Source organism: Suillus paluster (genome assembly GCF_016628075.1).
Source record: "Suillus paluster strain FC165 chromosome Unknown EDB91scaffold_49, whole genome shotgun sequence".
NCBI classification, from domain to species: domain Eukaryota; kingdom Fungi; phylum Basidiomycota; class Agaricomycetes; order Boletales; family Suillaceae; genus Suillus; species Suillus paluster.
In genome coordinates this window covers 163,370-188,377 of record NW_024537609.1, presented here as the reverse complement: position 1 = coordinate 188,377, position 25,008 = coordinate 163,370, and the positions used below count along the sequence as shown (strand labels likewise).

Below are 25,008 nucleotides of genomic sequence, written 5' to 3'. Positions count from 1 at the left end.
GTCTCATGTGTGCATTGTAACCAAAATGCACTTGTGTTAGCAGACAGCCTATGAGGCCCTAGTCGGTCATAGCTGGCATGACTGAATGTTCTCAGGCATCAAAGACAAAGAATGTGTCATGGTGTAGACAATTTTTTTCAGAAGGCTGTCGCTTCAAAGAGCTGCAAGAAGGTTTGGATGTGATCAGTAGTGTTGGTTTAATAGTTGACATAACAATGAAGGAACAATCTTCATCTTCATTTTAGTGTTTGGTAGGGCAGTCTCAATGAACTCATGGTCTCACATGAGCTATTCCATCTAAGCTGTATACAACGAGGATGTGTTTGTGATACCCACTTCCATCTAGACTTTGACTATAATCTGCACACTTTGCAGCCTGCAGTGGAGCAAATTCAGAGTGACAAGTGCCCTGTTACTGTTCCGAACTTGTTCGGCTCTCACCTGCCTTCAACATGTAAGGCATAAAGCCGACTGTGCAACAACAATGCTCTCTCCCAAGGTTGGTATCGCTGTAAGTCAGGAGTTAGACAGTTGACACACTAGTTATCTCTTGAGCAGGTATATATTTTAATGGATTTCTAGAGCAACACGACCTTCATACAGTGCTCTCATACATCATTCAGACACTATTGGCTGAGTCTGCATTCGGCAACAAGCTCTTGTCACCAATGAATATCCAGATACCAACAAAATGGGTATCTCAGGGGTTAGTGAACAAGTAACTTTCACAGTTGTGGAAATTAACCCTTCATAGTCAATATACTCCATTATTGCAACTACTTCAGGCTCCCTGAATTCCATATACACAGCACTTATCATCCCGCTCACGAATGTGGCTCCACATTTCAAAAACCTGTCTATTGTTGCATCTAATCATGAACAAACCAAGATCTGCCCACTCACATCTCCACCTTTGGAGAATATTCCATCAACAAGACCAGGACTATACCAGCTGTATCAGAAAAGGTGAGAGGCAAGATGAAATCTTGGTGGTCATTGTTGTCAGACACAATGAACATAGATTGCATAGCTACAGCATTTTGCTTGAAGGACAGGAAATGCTCATGTCAGACTCGGAGGAATGGTTGATCAACAAGGTAAGCTGGTATTGATCCTCCCTCCATTCAGCGTCCTGATCTCATATCCCTGCTTCACCATGATGATCTGTACTGTCCATTTCCCTGCTTCAAATTTCAATCCCTGCTTGCACCTAGTAGAATCGAGATTACCACAAATCTGAGTTTGGACTTCTTGCCGAGTCCAAGGGATATTTGGCAGTGCCCATCCAGTGAAGTATGTATACAGCGGAGCACACAGCTATACAAAATCTGTATGTGAGTCCTCTTCACCAATGAGAGTGCTCGCTTGGCCACTTAAGGCTGTGGTAAGTCGTTATTTCATTGACCACTATTGCTAAAAAAAGATTTGAGTTGCACCCAACTGCACCAAATACTACTGTAGCTGAAGGGTATTTGAGTTTGAACATCACCAGGGCTGTGGGACTCAGAGCTGATTCTTGTCTTGCCTTGCATTGCACTTGTCATGTCTGAGGAACAGCAATCTTGCAACCAACATCACCAACAGGTTGATGCCTTCAACTTGGTCCCAGGAAAAGGCCATGAGTGATTTTGTACTTGCAGGAGGCAGCTACTACTGATGACTGGGATTATAATACAGGAGTGCAACTGATCTGTTGGTACACTATGAATGTCATTTCAGGCGAACAATCCATGCTCTTTGCAACTTCCAAGCCCTTCTCACCAATGGAATTTTATGGATGGGAGAATTGGCAGAGATTCCAGATGAAAATTTCACTGCAGAGTATTTTATTTTCCTGCAGCGCTATATGCAGTGTCTAATCCTGTGTATTTTACAAGGGAACAGCACGAGCACCGTATTTTTCAAGAGCTCCTCAAGTCTGTAGCAGGCCTGGAAGAGCGGCTGATGCAAGGTGGAGATGATGAGGTTGACCTCATTGCAGAGCTGGCAAGTGTCATGGTTTATAAATCCTCAGGTTAATGATTTATCCCACATTATCAGCTCACCAAAGGCGCATCTGGAGCAAGATCACCCCAAAGGGACAGAGCCTTGTTCCCCCTCTTACCCACAATGTGAAACTTGGCCACAGTTTTCATCATGAACGGACAGGTGTGTTGCTCTGTCTAGCTGGCCTTGACTGGTCTAACTTAGAGTAAGTGATATGTCCCCTGTCTATGGTGTAAAAACTGATGGGGTACAGGACAAAAACCAAGTGACAAAGTGGTGAAATGATTGTGACTGGAGACCAATGGCCATTGTTCTTATATGCTGACTACCATTATGACCTGGAGGATCCATGGAATGGCTTATTTCGAAGTGCCTTGCTAGTCTGTGTATGATACATGCCTCACCTTCGCAGTCGCTTCCAAATTTCTTTGTACTCAACAAGATTCACAGGCATACAAACATGTTTTCATGTCTCTCAGTTCTGTGGATAGAGAACCAAAGGCAACTCATTCAGGCAATGCCTGAATTCACAGAATGACAAGAGTTACTCTGCCGTCCATTGCATACATTGCAACACAGGCATGTCTATCTTTCAGATCCCTACTTTTCTCTGATTGAACATTCCTTCCAGGTCTGATTCGTGCTCACCTCATCCCCTGTGTTCTCACATACAGACACAGTCACCAACTCTGAATGGTTCTACAACTCCATCTTAGATATTTTTGAAGACCCAGATGAGAAACAAGAGGTGGATGACCTTGTTGTTTGGTGGAATAGGTGATCGATGGCTTGGAAGTAACATATTTGTTCTGCTAACCCTCAAATTCTCTAGGCAAATTTTTCCTTCATATTCAACTGCTCAATGTCCTCTTGTTAAGAATAGTGCACTGGCAATAATTCGAGAAAGGCATGCAAGAATGAAAGAGTCAGGTTCAGTCTCTGGTGCGGCTGCTTAAGTGTGTAATGTACAGTTGGCACATGGTAGTAGTTGATTATACCTGGCCAGAGCTAAGACAATCCATGTTCTGTGATCCCACCTTTATGTAGCTTTTGATGCTGATATTGTGCTCTTCAGACTGAAACTTGATCATAACATCTGCTCATCTCTCTATGATTTTACCAATGATGGCAATCCAGATGGTCTCAATGCAGCAATATCATCTTGGTAAACTATGAACTGTGTTGGCTGCCTGACACTGCAGTTATAGTGCACATCATTTTGAAAGTCTTGCTCCGAATTCATCACCCATAACTTTGTTGGTCACAAATGCAAGAAGTGTGTATGTGGCAAATACTTTTAAGAATGATGCCAATTGGACATAGGTTTGTGACACTTGTCTTTTTGATATGTTTCATAAACATGGGCATCCATTATATACTTAGATTCTACAGTTGATGAACATCACAACTACACTGCTTAACTGTTATGACCAACATTCACCAATAATGATGAAGGCGAGCACACAACCACTAGGACTCAGTCAAGAGGATAATGAACAAGATGGTATTGAGCGTGAACGTCTAAGTCACTACAACAGTAGGAAATGAAGAGGTTAAGTCTAAGGAGTACTTACGCTAACTAACCTACTTATATACATAACATTGAATAGGAGTCTGAAAGAAATCAGCCAATGAGAAAAGAGTTGTACGATACTGTGGATGACTAAGTATGACATCATGATATATAAGCAAATGAGTAAGACGGTTACTAAATAGAAACCCAAGATCCGACCAGTTCTTCTTTGGGAAGTGAGATTGTTCTAGCCTGTGGAGTAGGGGAGCCAATCAGAGAAGCAATGGGTGATATATGACGAGGAGTCACGTGACCGGCTTGGGTACTGGAAGTAGCCGAAGGGAAACTGAGAAATGAAAAATGGTTCGTATTTGGAATTCGTGACATTACCCCCTTTCTAGGATGAGCGTCCACGTGAATGTAAGATGGTCGTATATTTTTCTGTCTCCATTCGAGGAAATCAGGGGTCATCAGAATTGAAGCAGAGATTCACACCGATTTAACCGCATTGGGGTTTTCTGCATAAAATTCGGCTACTATGAGCAGCACATTCTTTACATCTTCTTCCGACTGCCATGTTACTGCTTCTATTGCATATCCTTTCCATTTTACTAAATACTGCAACTTGCGTCTGTATAGGCGGCTTTGCAATATTTGCTCTGCTTCATATTCTGGGACTTGGTCAACAATCTCCGGCGGTGGATGCTTTTGTGGTGGGCGATCAACAAGTTGAGAGGTTTGATGCGGGGTGAGCAGCGATACATGGAAGACTGGGTGAATGTGATATTTAATGGGGAGTTTTAACTTGTAGTTTAACTCGCCAGTCTTCTCTTCGATTTCGAATGGTCCCAGACGGCGGTTGGACAATTTCTGGCTCGGATGACATTGTTTGATATTTGTCGCATCTAACCATACCTTGTCGCCTGGCTTGAATTCTGGTGCATCTTTTACTTTATGATCATAAAAGTGCTTCATTCGATCATTCGCTATTTCTAGCATCGCCTTTGTCTCTTCTTGTGCCTCTTTCATCTCAGCTACTCTTTGATCGGCTTGGGGAATCGTGTTGGAAGAATTAGGGGAAATCGTGAACTCGAGATTATAGCCGTAGACACATTTGAATGGGGAATGTCCAGTAACTGTTACAGAGTTGTTATGCGTGAATTCAGCAATTGGAAGCCAAGAAACCCAATGAGATTGACGGTAAGATGTGAAGAGTCGTAGGTACTGCTCGACTTCTTGATTAACTCGTTCTGTTTGTCCGTCAGTCTGTGGGTGATATGCTGTTGACATGGACCACTTGGTTCCTAGTCTGTTCAAGACTTCCTGCATGAACTTGGACACAAACTGTGTTCCCCTATCCGAGATCACCTTCTTTGGTGTTCCATGTAACTTCCATACGTGATTAAGAAATAAGTCTGCGATTCCCTTGGAATTAACATCTTTGGTGGTCGGAGCAAGGTGTGCTTGCTTTGTGAAACGATCAATGACTACCAAAATACTGTCTTTGCCCTGGGAGATGGGTAGATCGGTGATGAGGTCACAGCTAATGGTTTGCCATAGCCCTTCTGGAATTTTGTTTGGCTTCAATGGTCCGTGGGGTTTTGACGGTAGCACCTTCTTTTGTTTGCATCGATCACATCCATCTATGTAGTCGTTGACCCACTTCTGCATCTGAGGCCACCAATAGTTCCGCGAGACAAGTTCAAGAGTCTTGGCATGTCCCATGTGTCCTGCTGCAGGCGAGTCGTGGAAGATCTCTAGCACTGAGTGATGAATTTCCTCATTATTGGGAACGTAGACCAATCCTCTGAACAGAATAAGTCCATCCTCCGTATTCCACTCTTCTCAACTGCATGGGGGCTTTCTTCAGAGTTTCAATAGCATTTCGGACTTCCGGATCTAAATCGGTACAGTTTCTGATATGCTTCAACAGCGAATGCTCTCCTTCTATCAGAATCTGACCTCTTTTTGCGGCTTTGATATGAAAAAACTCTGGTTTTAAAAGCACGTGATCGGAATTGTCATTTTCTACTCTACAAGTTAACTTCTGGCTTGTCATGAAGTACTTGAGGTTTTTATGGTCCATCCAGATCTCTACCGGATGAGGTGTGCCCTGCACATAATGCCTCCACTCCTCCAATGCGCAGATGATAGCTAAAAGTTCTTTATCGTGAATGTCGTAATTACGCTCTGCATCCTGCATTGATTTGCTGAAAAAGGCCACTGGATGCCATAGTCTGTCTTCTTCCAATTGAAAAAGTACGCCACCAGTAGCATAGTCTGATGCATTGCTCTCTATCTTCTGTTTTTTATTTGCATCTGGCATAACTAGCACTGGTGCAGAAGAGAAATTGTCTTTGAGGGTTCTGAAAGCCTTCTCCTGTTTGTCCGTCCATTCTCATGGTACATTCTTCCTGATGAGTTCATTCATGGGCCTGGCAATGTTCGAGAAACCGAGAATGAATCGACGATAAAAGTTCGCAAATCCCATGAATCGTTGAATGTCCTTGACACAGGTAGGAGTGGGCCATTCCTGAACCCATTTAACCTTGACCGGATCCATAGAGACGTGTCCATCTTTGACGATCAAACCAAGAAACTCCACTTCCTTCTTCTCAAAAGAACACTTTTCCGGTTTGAGATAGAGATCATTGTCCTGTAGTCTCTCTAGTACCTTGCGTACCACCTTCCGATGTTTCTCTACATCATCGTTGGTGAAGACCAAGATGTCATCAATGTAGACTACAACGACCTTGCCTTCCTTCAGATCTTGGAAGATTTGGTTCATGATAGTTTGGAAGGTAGCTGGAGAGTTTGTCATGCCAAAGTACATTACGACTGGTTCATGGTGTCCAAAAGGAGTCTTGAAGGCGGCCTTCCACTGGTCTCCTTCTCTCATTCTAATATTGTTATAACCCCAACAAACATCCATTTTCAAAAAGAGTTTTGCACTGGAGAGACGATCAATGAGATCTTGAGAACGAGGGAGAGGGTATGCATTTTGGATGGTTTTCTCATTCAACCTCCGATAGTCCATGACGGGTCTGAGTTTTCCATCCTTCTTAGCATCAAAGAAGAAAGGAGCTGCTCTGGAGATTCGCTATCTCTCAGTCGTCCCAAATCATATTCCTGCTTCAACCACTTCTCACATGCGTCATTTTCGGCAGGGGACAGGGGATATGCTTTCGCATTGGGGGGAAGGTCAGTAGGATCCTTGAGATCTACTTTATGATCCCATTTCTTAGACTTGGGGAATCGAGTAGACTCTTCTTCGGAGAAAACCTTAAGATAGTCATGGAGCCAGTCTGGCACCATTTCTTCTACGGGCTTCTTTTCCTTCTTCTTTTCCTCCTGCTGTGCTAACTCTGACGCAACAGAGCTTTTGTATCTGATCCACACGTTTTGTGATGAATCTTCATCCTCGACCTCCTCCATCTGCACATTCATGGTAGCTCCGTGTCCAACAGTAGTAGCAAGGTCCAATTGTTCTTCTTCCTCAAGCTTGACAGGTATAGTACCCACATGTCTGTACATTTTAGAGCTGAGGCTGTTTGACTGAACCTGATGATGGATAGAGGTTTCCTCAATATCCTCATCTTCATCATCTTCTGCCGGTATCAATTTGGGCAACACTGAAAGGATTGAACTGTTCATGGCTGTTTGCTTCTTTGCCTTGGTCTTTTTGTCTTTGACCTTGACTTCTTGACATTTAACTGGGCAACGGTCTAATGCCACCTTCCCTGCATTCCAATCAATACTGGGGTTGTGGTATCATAGCCAATCTATGCCAATGATAACATCATCGGTACCTAGGTCTGTGATTAGAAAGGCCACTTCTTCCTCATGATCCCCTATTGTAAGCTTTAAATCTGCGTAACTTGTAATTGGTCTGGTGGAATTGTCTGTTTCATCAATATTATAGATCGACATTGCTTGCAACAACTGCTTAGTCTGGACTTGATTCTTTTTGACAAATTTTTCACTAATGAAAAGGTTTGTTGCTCCGCAGTCTACTAGAGCATTGACAGCTGCTTTCTTGTGTTTCCCTTCCAACGTAACTGGCAAGTAGAAATGGTCTTGTTTATTCCCAGAACAAACTTCTGATACTTCTGCAAACATAATTGCCGAGTCACCGAGAATGGAAAAACAATTTCTCTGATCTAAGTCTGCAGTCGACTTCGATCTCCCTAAAAACCCTTCTGCTCCTCTTTCTTCGCTGGGTTGTACATACTGGAGAGGCAGATCCTCTCATTTACGATGCGGTTAATATCTTCCAGGGTGAGTGCTTTCACCGCTGGAACTTCTTCGGTCTTGCCAGCACGGATGGCTGGTCCTTTCCTTGAGGGCGGGGTCTGCCTCCTGCTCTGGTTGCATTCACATCCATTGTGTTTCCTCCCTGTGACGTGGTCTTGGGTGCTCCAGCTGGTGCGGGTGGAACAGCGGAGCCTTGCCAAGGTCGTCGTGGTGCAAAGTTCATCTTCCTCTCGTCGTCAAGCTCCTCGAGGTTCTGTCCAACTAGGAGCGCCTCCCTGATCAATCCCTCCAGGTTATCTTTCCTGTTAGGGTGGATGTTGGCCAAGTAGTTTTTAACTCATTGGTCCAATCCATGGCGGAGTTTGCGCATCAATTCGTAGTCAGAGAATTGACAGAAGGCGACCTTCTGGCGGAAGATGGAGATATACTCCCCGACTGTATGATTGCCTTGTCGGAGAGCTTCCAACTCTCTTGCTGCCTTCTCCTCTTTGTTGACGATGGTCCACATGACCTTCATATCCTTGACAATGCTGTCGTAGGATCCGGTGTAACCGCTGAGAGCCATGAGGGTAACACTTTCCGCCCATTTTGCTGCGGCTCCCCAACAAAAGGAAATGAGACAGGTACATTTCTGTTGTTCTGTCGCTCCAGGGTAACTGGTGAAATAGATGGTGAGCTGGGTGAGGAAGGTGTCGACATCAATGGAGTTTTTCTCGCCCGTGAAGTCCATTGGTTTTGCCATCTTCAGATCAGAGCCTGAAGTCCCAGATGATCTCCGTTGTAGGCGAGGTTTCCAAAAGCGTGATCTTGTCTTCTGTGTCCCTCAGCCTGATTTTCAGGTAGTTGATCTCGTCGTCCGCGTGCACCAGGCCTGCTTGCAGCTCATCGATCTCCTTCTGCAGACTGCTTATCAAGTGTCTGGTGTACTCTCTTTCTGTTACGACAACGGTGTTGATTGCGCGCGAAATGTCCTGATGGGTGATGGTACTCGACCCGGGCCCGGAGATGCTGAAGGGTGCAGAAGGGCCTGCGATTGGGGTGGTGGATGATCCTGCAGGTGCCAATGGGCCTAATGGGTTGATCCATCCTTGCGGCGCTGGAGAGTGGATTGCACCCCTTGGTGGAGTCGCTACTCTTTGTACAGCTGGGGGAGCGTCTATCACTTCCGTATCCTCTGAAGGGACGATCCCAGTTTCTCCTAGATTCTCGGACATGGAAGAAGGAGCAATGGGAATCCAGACAGGAAACATTGTTGTGAAGTGCGAAAGCCCTAGCCTCGACTAGGCGGGATCTGTATGGCGGGGCAATGATGACAAAGGTGTGAATGTAGCGCGTGTAGCGGTTCGTCAACCTAGATGAACTCGAGAGGAGTTCGCGAAAGATGCGGTGAACTTTGGGTCTACTTTTAGCACCCTAGGTTCCTATCGTAATGTATTTAGACAGTGAGAGGACTGTCACGAGTGCCGTTCTGTTACGTAGAAAGCAGATATTGTAGCGTACAGTTAGCAGGGTTTTGGGCCTAACTGCAGACGTGCGGAAACAGGACCTAAGTGTCACTGATCCTTATGAACTGGTGGCTTGTAGTAAGACAAGGGCCTGGTTCACTTCTACTAAAGATGAATTGTAAAGAGATTGAGATAACAAACGCGTTGGGGAATGATGATTGAATTTAAATGTAATCCGCGGAATAAATCTCAGCAGAATAGCACAGTGAAGTTTGTTGAGAATGGTGACGTCCAAGACAAAGTTCGAGTCAGAGTGGTAAGATAGACTTAACCTAATGTTATGACCAACGTTCACCAATAATGATGAAGGCGAGCACACAACCACTAGGACTCAGTCAAGAGGATAATGAACAAGATGGTATTGAGCGTGAACGTCTAAGTCACTACAACAGTAGGAAATGAAGAGGTTAAGTCTAAGGAGTACTTACGCTAACTAACCTACTTATATACATAACATTGAATAGGAGTCTGAAAGAAATCAGCCAATGAGAAAAGAGTTGTACGATACTGTGGATGACTAAGTATGACATCATGATATATAAGCAAATGAGTAAGACGGTTACTAAATAGAAACCCAAGATCCGACCAGTTCTTCTTTGGGAAGTGAGATTGTTCTAGCCTGTGGAGTAGGGGAGCCAATCAGAGAAGCAATGGGTGATATATGACGAGGAGTCACGTGACCGGCTTGGGTACTGGAAGTAGCCGAAGGGAAACTGAGAAATGAAAAATGGTTCATATTTGGAATTTGTGACATTAACTTCCTCGCCACACAGACACTTCCATGCAATCCCCATCACCATGATGATATTTTGAGAGTTCTGCCAGGCCAAGCATCCATTACAATCAAAGGGATTACAGTCCATGGATGTATCAGGATTGCAAGGCATTGGCAATATATATATAATGGAACCTTGATGAGTGAAATCTCACCCTTGTATATTTGGTGTGTCCTGCCATGTCTATCCTACCATATAAGACTTAACAAAGTGACCTATCATTATTGCACTTATTATATTGATTCTACATGCTATAATTATTTATATATCAATATAATTTCACCATTGGATTTCTGATGCAGAGTTAACACTCTGGGCACAGCCCAACCCATCTAGTCGCACCACACAATAACCTAACACCAGCTGGACTGGCTTGGCTTGGCCCATTCAGGCCCGGCTTGGCCCGGCCCACAGCTTGAAGCTGGACCATGCTCATCACTACCCATATGTTGAGCACTAACGTTTCGGAGCACGGACCAGGAGGAGGAAATGAGATGTCAGAGTGAGACATTGCAAGCACAACCAGTCTATGTGACACATGACATTGTGATGTTGGCTGAGACATAGTAATATATTCCTATGCTACCATTTATTCGTATCACTATGCTAACCTATTATACAGTATCGAGTACAGTGTTAGAACATCTCAGTCAAGTATCTCAATACTGAGATGTAAGTCGTTACTATTATTTCCCTTTTGTTATAATGAGCTAACATACCCATAGTATACATTCTTAACAGGTACTACACTAGTTTAGGGAGTTGAGTATCTCAAGACTGAAAATATATATTCTTAACAGCTCCTTGTTCGTCCCTGCTTGCCTAAACTTGCTTTACCATATCCTCAGCAGAAAGCCCTGGCGCATCCACAATCAACATCAGCCTCATTCTCATGGCTTCTATGACAGTAGCTAGGCCTCGGTTTGCAGCTATGAAGTTGTCTGAACGGTGCATACAGCCCTGTATGACCGCAATTATTCATAATTTTCAACAGCCCAAATTAGTGCCTCCAAAGTCTGGTTCGGTCAGGTTCATGGCCCTATATCTGTGAACCCTGAACTCGACCATCGGTCAGGTTCAGGCATGGTGGCAGAACCTTGGACTGAACCCCTTCAAACACGTTCAGAAGGGTTCAGAAGGGTTCAGAATGTGTTCGAACTCTCAAACCATTGTTTTAAATCCAAAAGAATTTTTAAAATTACCAGAAAAATGACAACAAAATTGTATGAATAGCTACTAGAACTCTTCACTGATGACGACGCGGTTATCATAAGGAGCAGCAAACTCAGCCTGGGATGTTGCCGAGATATGTCCTTGATGGTACGCACTCTTGAGCAACTGAAGAGCCTTGAATGTTCCTGGCTGCAAACAGCTGCAATATGCAGTCCCAGTAATGCTGCCACTAGAAAATGCACGCTTGGACGCAACAGCCAATCCCTGAATGGCAAGGTAATCCTTTGCGATGCAGGAGATAGTTGGGTACTGGACAGAATGGTGCTTGAAAAGTTTTTTGATCATATTAGTATGCAAGCAACACAAATCAAACAATGAGATGTACCCCCCACCAGCCCACTACATTGTCAACATCCTCGAGCCGTGAATCTAGGTAGTCCTCAAGTTCTTGACGAGGCCTTCATGTGGCTGTGTCATTCATGATATGTGATTTGACAGAGCTGCACATCCAACCATGGCCATATGAGCCTTGGCGAGCAAGTGAAGGTGGCACAGTGACAGATGGCTCTGCAGGAGCCTGTGAGGAAGTACTGCGGTGATATATATTGAACTATGTAAGATTAGTATACAATTGACACAGGCGAGCAATGATGAGTGATGTATGACTCACTTGAGGGATTGCATCCCTGTTTTGAAAAAATGAGGGGCCCATTTGTCTTTGGCATATGTGACCTTGTAGTTGGGGTTGAGCGCTACACCAAAAAGGTCAATGTCATTAAAAGGCATTAAAATAAAAATGATACATACCAAGACAAATAAAATAATTGTCTGTGTTGTCAGTCTTACCATACCACTTGCTGAGATTAACAACACCAGCTTCAAAGCGGCTGAATTTTGATGAATTGGCCATGTTTTGCAACGTCTCTTGAAGATATTCAAGCACCAGAATAGTTCACCATACAGTTGGTTCACAAGTTGCTGAGAAACTCTGCTGAGCATCCACAGGTTCCTTGGTGCACAGCACATAAGCATACTTAGATGTAAATGATGAAGGGAAATGATGAACCTGAAGGACTTCACGCATCAACTCCAACTCCATCCATTCTTGTGCTGAAAGCCTGAAATTGGAATATGATTCATCAGCAAGCTGGGTGAATCTATTCACTCCCTGACAGATCGAGTCAGTGATATATTCACACAGTCAGTAATAGACGACTTACTTTGTGCATTTGAAAAATGTGCTCCAACATATTGAAAAGAGAGGCCCAACATGTGCGAACCCATTTCAAAAGCTCCAATGGGGGCTCGTTCACCTCTGTGCAGCACTTTTGAAGGAAGATGTGAGCTTCAGGAGACTTCCGTACCTAAACAAAGGTGTTATGTCAGTATACAATAGCAGATTGATTAGCTTACCTGCACAACAAACCCAAGTGCTTTGCCTGGTGTCACTGACTATGAATTCAACACTTTCCTCATCCTCATCATCTTCAGCCTGAGCCTGAGCCACCTTCTTGTGCAAGACACTTGCTGGTGTTGGAGCCACCTCCTCAATGAAATGTTTTGCTGCCAAGTGGAGTGTGTCCCCCATACAACTGAATACTTGTCAGTAATCTCAACTTCAGTATCTAATAGACATACTTACCATACTCGATGCTCAATCAGTTTCCACTTCTCACCAGAAGGGTCAATAGAGTCAGCAACAGCCTCAATGGCAGTATCATTGTTAGTAGCATTGTCAGCCGTAAACCACCCAAGCTTTGTGCAGATACCATATTTGTCAATATTTTCAGTCAAAATCTTCCCAATGTTTGCACCACTGTGATTGCCATGAATGGGTGTGAATGCGAGTGGCTCCATCTTGAGTTCCCACTCTTGAGGCTTTTCAGCTGGGGAATCAATATAATGTGCAGTAAGGGATAGGAAAGGGTGACCAGGCAAAGACATCCACAAGTTGAACATCATAGAGATTTTGCTATTGACATGCTTGAGCTTCTCTTTCACATGCTTGACTACTAGATTTGTATGTTTGAGTATTTCATCCCGAGTTTTGGTATGGTGGGGAATATCTTGGTCTGAAAGCAACGGCCAAAGATACTGAAGAAGGCAGTGGAAGGGTCCTTTATCTACAAGTTGAAAGGCCTGTATGTATAAGTATCTTATAATTATATAAAAAATGAAAGTCGCTCACCTTGTCCTCAGCAACAATGAGTTCGATGATGTAATCCATAAGTCTGGACTTTGTGAATGCTGGAATCTTGGGCAAAAGAGAGGCATCCAAGGTTGCCTGAACATCAGTCATCTTGCAGCCACAAGGTATTGCACAATCATGCATCACGAGACCCCACTGTTTGCAGTGGTCCCAATAAACTGGGAAATGGCACTTGGGATTGCATGCAATGTGCATGCATCAAGTTGAGATACCACCCTTGAAAAAGCACTGGTGTAGTGCGACATTGTTGGCCTTGCATACCTCACACCACCACCCATTTTTGCGCTCCTGGGTGTGGGGGTTAACACGACCTGTCTCAAAAGTAAAGACTGTAGTCAAGTCAGCGCTGCATTCATCCTTCTTGAGAGATTTATGGTCTTCACGATCCTGGTCATCAAGCTTCTTCATCCTCTGGTAAGCCTCCTCATTCTCATTCTCATTCTCATTCTCATTCTCATTCTCATTCTCTTCTTCATCCGTTAAATCCTTGAGTGGTGGGGCTTCTTCATCAGCGTCCTCATCTTCGTCCTCAGTGCCAGCAAATGCTTGCTTGGGTGTGGGGGCACCCTGAGGAGGTCCTGGAGCTGACCATTTGGCCAGGATACTACTGCCAGCAGTCTCATGGATCTTCTCCATAGGTTTGACAGCTTGACCTGAATGACGTATGAAAGAGTTGAGAGTCCCATTGCATGCAGGAGGGGGAGGGGGAGGAAGCATTGGGGAGTCATCATCGGCATCATTGTACCAATCTATCTCACTAGCATCTTTCAATGAGCCATCAGCATGACATGCAGATGACATAGTGGTAGCAGGTAGCAAAAATGTCCAACTTATTCAACAAGTAAGTATATTTCAACTAAATTTAAAATGGTTACGCACCATAAAGCACCACATGGCAGAACAGCGGTGTGGTGAATCACAAGTGTGGATAGTTTGTCCTGAAACAAATGACATTAAAGTTAGCAACAAACAGTTAATTGTGACAAAGAGTAAACTTGTTGTGAACATACCGGCACCTCATGTTGGAAAAAAGTCAAGGACCATTTTAATGCTGCCAGCTTCCAACACTGGTCAAATGCCTTAAAAGGTGCCTTTCAAGGCACTGGCAAGTGTCTCAACCATACAAGGTTCCATTATAATAGATTCTCATGCATTATGTGCTATTATTAGTATTTCTGGCTGACATTGAATCAATAATCAGCCCATCTCAAGGTTCTCTCTGAGTCTGCCATCACCCTCTCTGCCATTGGTTAGCAGCCTCCATCTCTGTTGTACATAACAAGTCCATACCTATACTTTATTCATACCTGTTGATTATTTCCTGGATCCGATGGTTCCAACTTGTTCTGCTTGACAAGGGAGGTAGCATTCTTCAGAAGGGGCACTAACAGGACAGATGACATGTACTCACTGTGACACAAAATTCAAGGCACAGGGCATCAAGAACCACGAGACCAGCTGCAAGAAGCGCCTGGAAGCTGAAGAGGAGCAACAATGATTCAACTGAGAGTATGAGAAAGGGTGACAAAAAGGTAAGTCATCTAATTGTGTACCTACAATATTGCAATCATTTAGTTGATATTATATTTGAACTTCCAGCAAAAAAGGCTTGCAGAGCCCTTAGACTTGAAATCAGCGAGGCTGGCCCAGTACCTCTGATCCAATGTCTGATGTGAGTGACGCTCACAATGCATTGCCTAAGCCTGAGGAGCAACTTGAATATGACTGTAATGCAGGAATTACAAGCCCTGGTAAGCACATTGACTTCATTAGCATTGTTAATTCAGATGCCAACTTATTTTGTACAGTATTTTCCAATGTGAGCATGGCCATTAACCCTGCGCCCGCGGCATCTGCACAACTCCCCAGTGAGTTCAAAACCGAGTACCATCCTCGTTCTGGTCGCCCAACTCTCTTCCAACCCTTCAACAAATTCCATATCTCCTCACAGGCACAGCACACGCCTATTATTGATAAGGAACCATGGTGTCCCTTCAGATCGCATGGGGACTTTGAATTTTCTGAGATCGCAATTGAAGCTGCACTCAACAAATCTCAAATCAACACACTCCTCAGTCTCATCATGTGCATCTCTGAAGGTAATGCTCAGATAACCTTGAAGAATGAAGCCGATCTCTCCAAGGCATGGGACAATGCTGCAGTCGAATTAACACCAGTATGTCTTGTCTTGACTCTCATGTGATTATATTGCTTAATGCTTTAGCTAATTAATTAAGTAGTTCTCAAAACATGAAGTCAGTGTAACCTACAAGAAGAATGAGCAAGTGTACAAAGTTCACGCATGGCCTATTTGGGATTGGGTGCTCAATTTATTAGATAATGCATTGCTTGCACCACACTTTGTCTGGCACACGTGTCATGTTTTCAAGCACAATGGCACAAGGTTTGAGCACTTCATTGACGACCATCGACCACAGATAGGTGGTGGGACATTCAAGTGTGTAATAGTCATTTATCAAATCAAACATATAGATTCACACTACTTGTATTTCAATGTAAATGATATTAGTCTTCTCTTCCTGATATTGACGGCTCCATCCCATTCTGTTTCATTCTGTATGCTGACAAAACAAAGTTGTTGTCCCATGGTATGGTCAAGGGGTACCCAGTCGTGGTATGATGTGCGAACTTACCTATACATATCCAGAATGGCGAGGTGTTTGGTGGTGGCCATGTCGTCGGATGGTTGCCTATTGTGAATCTTTTTTTTTCCGTCAAACATCAATTCAACTTGTACATCACAGGTTCCTGAAGATGCAGGCAAAGAAGGTAAACTTGGATATACAATGCTGAAACATGTTGTATGGCATGAATCGTTCTTCAAACTTCTGGAGCTTGCAGCACAGTACTCGAAAACTGGGTATACACACAAGTGCCATGACGACATTTTGCAATGGTGACTCCCCATCATATTAATTCTTTCAGCTGACTACAAAGAACAGTAAGTCCTTCCAACATGTAGTCCATATTGCTGCTGATTCCTATGATACATACCCCATCACTATCACTTCTTTGAGATGGCTAATTAATTATTTAACAGGTGCATGATGCCACTCATACATGGCCGTGGCGGCAAGTGGCCTTGCCCAGTGTGCCTTGTACCATTAGCTGAGCTTCATGACTTGTCAAAGACCTACCCCCTGAGATCTATGGAGGAAGTGAAGGAAGCACTTCGTGTTTATAGGCACAGCAAAGCTCAAGGTGAGGAGCTATTGAAAGCTCTTGGATTGTGGCCTGTTGAGGTACACTGAACTTTTTTTGCATGATTTGAATTTGCTGATATTAAGAATGCACTTAGAATATCTTTTGGATCATATGGTTTTCGGATCCACACAATGCGCTCAGCTTTGATCGAATCCACTCGTTGCATAGTTGTATTTGGAAGCACCTACTTGGAGAACTGAAGAAAATCCTCACATCGCTTGGACGTGAAGCTGAGGCAGCATTTGAGAAGCTGTAAGTCATTAATACCAATCCTTTTTTTTTCACAATCTCCATCATTTCACAGGATTGATGACTTCCCTCAATGGTGCAACCTCAACCACTTCAAATCCACTATCAATGTCTTGTTCTCCAATGGAAACAAGCACCGGGACCTATCTAAAGTGAGTTTTTTCCGTCGTTTCACCATCACACGTGTCACTCATGATTTTGAAGCAATCCCTTTATGCACTTTTGACTATCCTGACTGCCAGAACCTCCCCAGAGGGCTACCAGCTACTTCACATCATCAGCACTTATCTCCAGTTGGATAGTTTGATCGGCCTTGATGTACATACTGAGGGCATGCTTGCGGCAATCGAAGCCAAACTTCTGGTTTTTGATACAGAACTTAAGGTGAAGTCCTTCCTTGTCACTTCATAGCTACCCATTCCCATTCACACATTCATTTTAGGCCTATGTTACATGTGCCAAATCATCTGACATTGAGAAACTGAAGCTTGACTGGAATTTTCCGAAAATGCACTTATGGAAGCACATTGTTCACGATATCCAACATAAGGGAGTAGCACATAATTTCAGTATGCATCTCAACAAAAAGATGCATGGCCCCCTCAAGGACACCTACCACCATCGAACAAACAGAAAGGACGTCACAATGCAGGTAAGTCTGCAGTTCCTCGTTACTAATTTTAAATTGTACTGATTATGATTTTTTCATAGATCCTTCGTGTCGACCACCATAAATTTGCCCTGATGCTCTTGAGGGAATGCGTCAACTAGGTTGACGAACACGACCAGTTACAAGCGCTTGGTGATGATCTTCCTGATGAAGATGTTGCTGTCACCTTCAATGGTCATGTGAAGCTGGGTGCACCAACACAGCATCCTTTGTCCATCCTTGATCTTGAGAACTGCAGCTCAGTGGATCATGCATTTCAAGTTTTCCAGAGGAAGTTTACTGAATTCATCAACCACTCTCTGCCTACCTATGGGCATCAACTAACAAATTGGATTACATTTCCAGCTAATTATCAGGTATGTAATAATATCTTTAAATTCAGTTTCTTATTTATTTGCTATGCAGATTCACGAACACCGCTATCTCAAGGTCAATTACAAGTCAATGGTCAACTGGAAGCAAGTCACTGATCACCTCCGGTGCGATCTGCAATTCCATGGGTTGCTGCAGTTCAACCATGCCCTCATACAGTTTACGGCAGAAGAAACAATCTTTGTTTGACTGATCTTTTTGTTTAGATGTTGTATCTCGAACTTTGGGTCCTTCAAGTTTGCACTCATTCAACCTTACACTGTGAGAATCAATGGTGCTCACAGAACAGACCGTTTCATTAAGCTTACTCATGTGAAGGCCGTCCCTAGGGCATCATCAATATTCATCCCACTCAGTTCTTTCATTCAAGGCGCTGTTTTGGTTCCTGATCACTTTGGTCACCCCATTTCAGGTACCTCTTAGGTTGTATTATACCTATAGAGGTTTTCACCTAGGGGGTACTTTTCAGGTGGTCTGGCCATGTTTGTGTGGTCTTTCCCCAAGTGTATAGGGTCCAAAATGAAATGTATTGAGCACAGTCCAGGGGTCAAAATAATTTTTGCATGGGAAAGACTGCCAGCCAACTTTAGACCACACATACATTGGGAATTTCCCATGGTGTAGGGGTGTCAGGGGTCCTATTATGACCAAAATTTTTGGACCAAAAATTTGAAAATTGTGGTTTTTTTTGGTCCTCTCACCAACCTCAGGCAGCACTTCTTGGTGGTAATAAAGGGTTCACAGACCTGGTTTCTATATTATGGCAACAGGACCCGACCTCTCTATGGCCTATTAATAGATTTCGTCTTTAATGATCCCCAGTGGTGTGAAAAGGAGGATGAGTGTGCAGGGTTTCTGAGTGGATCTGATAGGCAAATCATCAGGGAAGACTAGGGGCGAGCAAGATAATATGGGATATGGATATGTATCACCAAGTGGCTTGTACAAGGCTAGCCTGAGGGCAATCGTCACAGCGGGTCTGGTGCCACCCATAATGGCCTCGTGCTTTATCAATTAGCCTCTAGGGAGTCACACATTCTGCACTGTTGGCTCTGAGGAGCCTCAATCGGCCTACCCTTGAACCTGATTGTAGTATTCTCTCTAAATTGTTGCATAATGAGCATACTCTAGATATGTTTGTACTACTACTAACAACCATGATGCCTGGCAAGGCGAAACTATCTTGCAAGTCTCAAGTTGTATCTTTTGGCCTTGGCCACCATTTTGTGAGCCCATAAGCCCTATGATAGATGCTACATACTGTATCACACTATATGGTATGTATGTAATCTGATGTGTGTGCGGTCATGCCTTTTACAATGGTGTGTGCTTTTGCAGGAACAATAGTACCATCTTAAGGCATCTGGGTGTAGTGTTACATATTTTTGTTGAGTTCTTTCTTCCTCTACATTTGCTGTTTGTTCTCCTTAGGGGGAGGGGGGCCTTATGTCTCTGAATGATTGTTTAAATATCTTCATGTGAGCAATGTACTGGTGTGGTCCGACTTCTGCTCTGAGTGCATTGTGCAGTTGGGTAACCTCCAATATATGACAGAGCATCATTTACAAACACTAAAAGGTTTAAATGCTCAATCTACCTGGAAAGTTGCTACTTTCATGGCAGGCTAATCTTAGCTCATCCAATAACAGCAAAATGACCATGACTCTGTCTAGTCCTCAACACTAGCCAACACAATTTTCTTCACCACATACATGATTCTTGATGTTTTCTGGTTATTATACATGCTCTAAAGAACTAAGATACTTGACAATAATGATTTTTAAGGTGGATTTCACAGAACTCACAGAGCTTAGTAAAGCTTGGCAAACTTTGGCTAAATCAGTCTTGATATAAGGTTGTAGTCTGCAGCTCGCACTGGCATGAAAGTTGAACTTTGAAATGAGACTTATATTTGGGGAAGGGAAAGAGGCAAAATAATGAGCAGATCTGAGGTAGCAGAAAATAAGCTACATAAAGTGTCTCCCATACCTCATATCTAACTCTGACAAAGAAAAATGTAGAGCTGTGAGGGTGAGATAGTGAGATCAAGCCAATATGCTTGTGAGGTATCAAACACAAGGACATAGAATATACATTGAAACAATTAAGAGAGTCATGGGGGAAAGCCAACATGCTTGTGAGGTATCGAGCGTCAAACACAAGGACATAAAATATACATTGAAACCATTAAGAGAGTCACCAGGGAAAGCCAACATGCTATAGGGAGATATGGGAAGGACCACAGTGGATGGGAAAGACTACATACAGATATGGGAAGACCCAAGGTAAATAAGAAAGGATTGTAGGGAGGGACCACAGTGAGTGGGAAAGGACCATATAAACATGTGGGAAGGACCATGGTGGATGGGAAATGGCCATAGGGGCATATGGGAAGGACCACAGCAAATAAGAAAGGATCATAGGGAAGACCACAGTAAATGGGAAATGACCATAGTGAATAAGAAAGGACCATATAAACATGTGGGATGGACCACAGTGGATGGGAAATGGCCATAGGGACATATGGGAAGGACCGTGGTGAATAAAAAAGGACTATAGAGACATGTGGGAAGGACCATGGGGGATCATGGGAGTTATATGAGTTCGGTTTCCATTATGAACTGAGGGATCTTGATCGCCACTTAGTCCATAAATGTTGGGCAGAAGATCCGACCAGTCGCGAGCAACTCCTTCATTCCAGATTTCCAGGCAAGGCTGGTTTGGTCATGTGGTCAGAGCCATTTCCAGGGGATAACTACGGCATGTGGAATAACACCTTAATTGGTGTTCTGCCTTACCTGGAAAAATTCCAGGAATTCTTCTGTGCTTGGAATGTCATCCCGCTGCTTCTGGTTGTGCCTCTGACCCCAGAAAACTTCACCGATACCAAGTGTTGGGAAGTCATGCATGCTGCGACCACCTTTTATGTGCAGACATTCTTTTGTCATTTTGGCAGGCCTCCCATCATTCCTCATCCCCTCCCTTTGTAATCAATATCATATTTGTACTACACACTTTTTCCTTTACATTTTATGTTTCTTCTATAAATGACAAATGTACTATTTTCCATCACTTACTACTCGCTGTAACACATCAGATAAGGTTATATTTTGTGTTCGTAGGCAGCATACCTTGCAATGTTTGCTAGTCCCAATTTGGTGGCATGGTGAGTGATCCTTCAGCTACATCAGATCTGATATATTTTTGTAGGCACATTATTCCCAAGTCATAGCCAGCGACTGATGTCGTTCTGCTTTTGTATTTTTGATATTCATTTTTTCTTGTACTAGATACTAACATCACCCTATCTTCCTTATCTCCACAGCCATCTATCCATCTATTCATTTATGCAAATCAGGTTTGTATTTTCAGAAAATTGTGTCAATGCCGTCTCTGAACATCGTGGCAGGCTATACTATTCTTGTACTGATATGAATATCATCCTATCTTCCTTATCGACCATCACATTCACTGTATGCGAATCAGCATATGTTTATTTGCTCATGTTTCTACTGATACATACCTTACGATACTTATGGCAGAACGCTAGAAAGTGTCCGCCATGTGGATTAGATGTCAGGTTCCTTTAAGAACTTTATCTATGTAGTAAGTTTTTTCTTTCTTTAATGTTAATGTTATGTTATCCCTGATTAAGTCCTACAGTCTGCCCATCACTCAAATCCTCAGTACTAATTCCCCTCAGTTTGATTCCCCTTTGTACTCTCCCAGACTGTGCACCTGTGGACAGCTCCTCCAACTGACTCTGCATTGTTGGTGGTCTTCTTTGTGACTTCGAGTCCACAGCATTCATTATGGCCGTTTGTCGTCCAAAGCCTCACCGTCATGAGGCATCAACCTCCCTCACGCAAGAAAAATCCCCTTCAATTCTGCAGCCGGTCACAATCATCTGTGAGCCTTGGATGAACACGGGATGGCAACATCCTCATCAAACTAGACAGCTCAACCTATATCTTCCTGCCCTGCCTCCCATGTTGGTGCTGCCCGGACACCGACACCTCATGCAGCAAAATTTCTGCCACCCACACTCCCTACATTTCTCCAATGATCCTATCACTCGTCATCTCACCAGCTTGCAAAAAAGGGTCAACCAGTGGCACAAATGGTCACAAGACGTCATTCTGTCTCTGCTTGTACCATATTTAGCCTATATCCAACAATCTTCAACTGCTACATTATACCAACCCGCCAGGACAACCTCAGCAAGATCTTGGAGGCTGCCGAGCTGGATGTAGGACTCGAAGTATTACAGTTGAATGCATGCACTTTGATGGTATGTTATTTTTCACTCTTCTGCACAATCTATCTTAGGTATACTCCAGTATTGAAAGCAATTGACATCATTGCATGCCCTTGTTTCCCTGCCCCCCTCCAGCTCCTCTATCGCAGTCTGTTTCCATGCGCTCCTGTCACTCCCTCACTCACAGTGGACTTGCGCATTATAGAGTTCGTCCATCTGCTCTTTGTACGTCAGTCTCCCAACCAAACCGCATGGTGCGATGCGGTGGAAACCTTTCTAGATGGAATGGGATACAAGTTGTCATGCAAGGTTAGCTTTTCAAATTCTCATGCGTGCAGTGATGCTTAGTCTTTGATCAGAACAACTTGCGTCATCGTTTTGGCAATGCTTTTCACTGGTACTGAGTACTGACCATCATGGCTCGCGATCACATTTCTACTCTCATCACCGACGTTTGAAAGGGCCAGGCACATCTCCCACCAATCGATCAGCCCAGTGAATACCTTTGTTCTCGTTGCCTGCTGTGTTTCGGAGGAAATACTTACCACAGATCAGATGATCATTCTATGTAAGTCTGTGTCTCAGCTCATACTGTACTGTGATTAATTGGTGACACCAGCCCAGACATTATCATTTGCATAGATGCTTGTTTTACCCAAAAATGTTCAACTAATCCTCATGGTGCTGACAGTATTGACCCTCCTAATCCAACTCCAATGTTCTTTCTATCAAACGACAATGTCAAAGCGATGGAGGATTTCATACAGAGTTGTCATGGAGAGAGACATCGAGCACGGGCCTCTAGAGCGGAAGGTGATGAGGATCACTATGAAGAAGGGATGCATGTGCCAGTGTCTGTGTTGAACGGATGTGGAGAATCCTTTGTAGCTGCAGATGAAAAGCGTGAAAAGGCAAGTATTTGTTTTTTTACTGACACAGGCCTGATGGCCCTGCTATGTAGACATGACTGTGTCCTCTGGCTTGTCAACCTCACATCAGTGGGAGAAAAGCACCACTATGCCCTCACTCTCTTGGACCGCTTTTTCAAGCATTTGCCCCCTTGGATGACTATAGGACTTCTCTATGACATTGGGTGTCAACTCGAATGAAGTTGCCGAAAGTGGAAACTTCTGGACAACGACACTCTATCGTGAATATCCTTTGCCGTTGCGGTATTCCATGCATATGGTCACCAATGGCCCTGTCAAATCATGTATCACCCTAGGAAGCGTGAGGGTTTTGGGCTGTCTGATGGTAAGGGTTGCGAACGGCTGTGGAGTTCTCTTAAGCAACTCATCCCATCGTTACAGGTTTCTGGAGTAAGTTTACATTCACATATTATATATCACATTTCTAACTCTACTGTAGTTCCATCAACGTCTTTTCATCCTCGATGTTCAGATTCGCCACCTGGACACAAAATCCATCCAAGGCTATGGGCATTGGCTTCATCGGTGATGGATCCATTGCCAGACGAAGAAGAACGCAGCTCTGGACAGTTTACTCGACTTAGACATTGATGAGGATATGCTTCGTGCTGAGTGGAAGGCGCAAATTGCTCACCAGACACGACCCACCCCACGTAAGAGTTTAAGTAGTGCTCTCACTGCCTTACTAATCATATTGTGTAGGGCAATCCAAGAACAAAGCGGCGGAGGTCATTACAACTATCCTTGCGCTGGAGAAGACCCTGGATGCTTATGAGATATCTGTCCATGAGCTAAAGATGCAGCTTTATGTAGGCAGTGTTTCTAATATTGCGGAGCTTAATTTGCAGCTCTCCAATGCTCAGTTACAACGTGCCAAAACTGCTGATACCCTTCGATGTTGTAAAGCTGCTCTTGGAATGCAAGAAAAGGCCGATCTTGAGAAGATGAAGAGCGATACTTATCTGACAGTCCGCTTGAATGCTCATGCGGCGAAAATTTGTATTCGGGACCATCTCCCTCAATGCAAGTTTGAATTGGAGAGGCTGGGGAGATTGTATCGAGCAACAGTTAATGGTACATTAATGCTATTTGACTTCACTTTCAGCATGTCTCATGTATTTTCAGCGGAACACAAGATTCACGCGAGCACCCAGTACTCTATCAAACGCTGAGAACCCGGGGTTCTCAAATTGGTCTCCACTTACAACGGCCTATGTACTCAGTTGCGGTCTCTGATACGCCAGCAGAGAGCTCCCCCTTCTGCTGTTCCACCTCGCCCTATTATACGTGAGGGCATCTTTCTACTCGACATCAATGATGAGATCTGGCAAGATATTGGCCTGGACGAAGACGGTATAAACCCACCAGCATGGTTATTGGATGAGGCCACCAGGTCTGGTATTCATTTACAGCTTGAAGTGGATCGGTGCGTTGAAGAAGAAACTCATTTGATGCGAGAGCGGACCATCATGCAGGAGTGGATGTTTGCAGAGTGGGAGGCCATACAAACTGTGTTGAGGGATGCGGGTATGTCTAGTCTCAGTATACAGTGAATCGCACTTAATTTTTCAGCAGCTGATGATCCTGTAATGTCATTCCACATGCGGGCCCACGCAGACGAACTTCTTCACATTTGTGTCATCTGAAAGAAGAAAGTTCGACAGATCCCTTGCGCATGGCCAGTTGAGAGTTGGGGTCCTCAAAATGAAGATATACTTTGAGCTGCTTAAGACCAGGTGCAGCCGTCTTTTTTCCAGTATGAGGATGATGACAAGAGTGTTGGAGAGCAGGAAGAGAGTGATGAGGATGGCGATCTGGCTTATTATGAGGTTGGAGATGATGAACTAATGGATGCAATTGAACAGGTTGCATTAACTGATGAGTACAGG

At 43.8% G+C, this 25,008-nt stretch overlaps 4 protein-coding genes across 4 annotated transcripts; all 4 read left to right on the top strand.

Annotated features, from left to right (window-relative positions):
- Positions 1–617: 617 nt before the first annotated feature.
- On the top strand, positions 618–871 carry EDB91DRAFT_1010152 (uncharacterized protein; the record flags this gene model as incomplete). Its single annotated transcript, XM_041312402.1, has 2 exons — positions 618–710; positions 755–871. Coding segments are annotated over 2 exons (210 nt in total), but the record flags the coding sequence as incomplete, so codon positions are not given.
- A 671-nt stretch (positions 872–1,542) lies between these two features.
- EDB91DRAFT_1238450 (uncharacterized protein) lies at positions 1,543–2,942 on the top strand (the record flags this gene model as incomplete). Its single annotated transcript, XM_041321721.1, has 8 exons — positions 1,543–1,622; positions 1,678–1,821; positions 1,878–1,986; positions 2,067–2,191; positions 2,261–2,372; positions 2,437–2,464; positions 2,661–2,763; positions 2,819–2,942. The coding sequence occupies 8 exons, from the start codon at positions 1,543–1,545 to the stop codon at positions 2,940–2,942; spliced, it is 825 nt and encodes a 274-aa protein (XP_041174680.1).
- A 12,299-nt stretch (positions 2,943–15,241) lies between these two features.
- EDB91DRAFT_1238449 (uncharacterized protein) lies at positions 15,242–18,355 on the top strand (the record flags this gene model as incomplete). Its single annotated transcript, XM_041321720.1, has 14 exons — positions 15,242–15,592; positions 15,657–15,820; positions 15,859–15,874; positions 15,947–16,051; positions 16,085–16,132; positions 16,182–16,333; positions 16,478–16,679; positions 16,736–16,893; positions 16,946–17,042; positions 17,095–17,274; positions 17,333–17,542; positions 17,662–17,916; positions 17,966–18,090; positions 18,139–18,355. The coding sequence occupies 14 exons, from the start codon at positions 15,242–15,244 to the stop codon at positions 18,353–18,355; spliced, it is 2,280 nt and encodes a 759-aa protein (XP_041174679.1).
- Positions 18,356–21,744: 3,389 nt separating this feature from the next.
- Positions 21,745–24,672, top strand: EDB91DRAFT_1238447 (uncharacterized protein; the record flags this gene model as incomplete). Its single annotated transcript, XM_041321719.1, has 10 exons — positions 21,745–22,035; positions 22,097–22,223; positions 22,282–22,499; positions 22,652–22,758; positions 22,810–23,105; positions 23,130–23,283; positions 23,416–23,509; positions 23,664–23,772; positions 23,822–24,193; positions 24,293–24,672. 10 exons carry the CDS (start codon positions 21,745–21,747, stop codon positions 24,670–24,672), a joined length of 2,148 nt encoding a protein of 715 aa, XP_041174678.1.
- Between the last annotated feature and the right edge of the window lie 336 nt (positions 24,673–25,008).